The 1,016-nt window shown below is 66.8% G+C and overlaps 1 protein-coding gene across 1 annotated transcript in view; it reads right to left on the reverse strand.

Annotated features, from left to right (window-relative positions):
- Window positions 1–57: 57 nt before the first annotated feature.
- The window catches only part of TLCD3B (TLC domain containing 3B), a 2,211-nt gene continuing 1,252 nt past the window's right edge, over window positions 58–1,016 (reverse strand). The window contains exons 2-3 of the mRNA XM_042892903.1: window positions 632–727; window positions 58–327 (exon numbers count right to left, since the gene is read on the reverse strand). Of these exons, the coding sequence (XP_042748837.1) occupies window positions 58–327; window positions 632–727 (366 nt within the window). The remainder of the gene's footprint in view (window positions 328–631; window positions 728–1,016) is intronic.

Consider the following 1,016-nt stretch of genomic DNA (forward strand, 5'->3'; position numbering starts at 1 on the left):
CGGGACCCCAATAACTCAACGCCCCGTAACTCCCCGACCCCCCCCCCGCCCCGCAGCTCAGGGCGGCCGGGGCGGCGGCGGCGGCGCCAAGAGCCTCCAGGCCCCGCGGCAGAGCAGCGCGAACCAGTAGAGCTGCGGCGCCAGGAGAGCGGCGGCCGCCGCGTTGTAGGCGGGCGGGAGGAGCGCGGGCACGGCGAGCAGCGGCGCCCCCACGTGGCGGCCGTAGGCCCAGTACAGGAACGGGAACAGCAGCACGCGGCAGCACAGGAACGTCAGCAGCGCCGCCGCGCCGTTCAGCTTGTGCAGCCACCAGCGCTGCAGGCCCAGCTGCCGCCGGAAGGGGGCGTGTAGGGAGAAAGATCACGTGTTGGATGGGGTCACGTGAGGGGCGGGGGGGACGTGGGGGAGCGTCACGTGGGGGTCACGTGTTTGGGGTCACGCGTCAGCAGGGGGGGTCACGTGAGGGGGGAGGTCACGTGATTGTGGGGGTGGTCGCGCCATTCAGCTTGTGCAGCCACAACAAGCAGTGCAGTTATGGGATCTATGGGGCAGAGGAGCGGATCTATGGGGCAGCTGAGATCTATGGGGCAGAGGAGCGGATCTATGGGGCAGAGGTGTGGGGCAGACGCACCATGATGAGGACTTTGCCCAGGCAGACGAAGGGGGTGCTGAGCTCCGCCATCAGCAGGCAGCCCACAAAGAAATCGCCCTTACCGCCGCGCCACAGCTGGGGACAGCGGGACAGAGGGGACATTGGGGACAATGGGGACAATGGGGGCATGGGGGACAATGGGGACAATTGGGGACAATGGGGACAATGGGGGCAATGGGGACATTGGGGACATTGGGGACATTGGGGACAATTGGGGACAATGGGGGACAATGACCCCCTAGCGCCCCCTAGCGCCCCATAATGACTCCATAGCGCCCCCTAGCGCCCCTAATGCCCCCCCCAGCACTCCATAATGACCCCCCAGCACCCCATAATGACTCCATAGCGCCCCTTAGTGCCCCAT

The sequence above is a fragment of the Lagopus leucura genome, unplaced genomic scaffold (genome assembly GCF_019238085.1).
Source record: "Lagopus leucura isolate 7727_CA_CO unplaced genomic scaffold, USGS_WTPT01 32274-0_obj-0_obj, whole genome shotgun sequence".
In the NCBI taxonomy this organism is placed as follows: domain Eukaryota; kingdom Metazoa; phylum Chordata; class Aves; order Galliformes; family Phasianidae; genus Lagopus; species Lagopus leucura.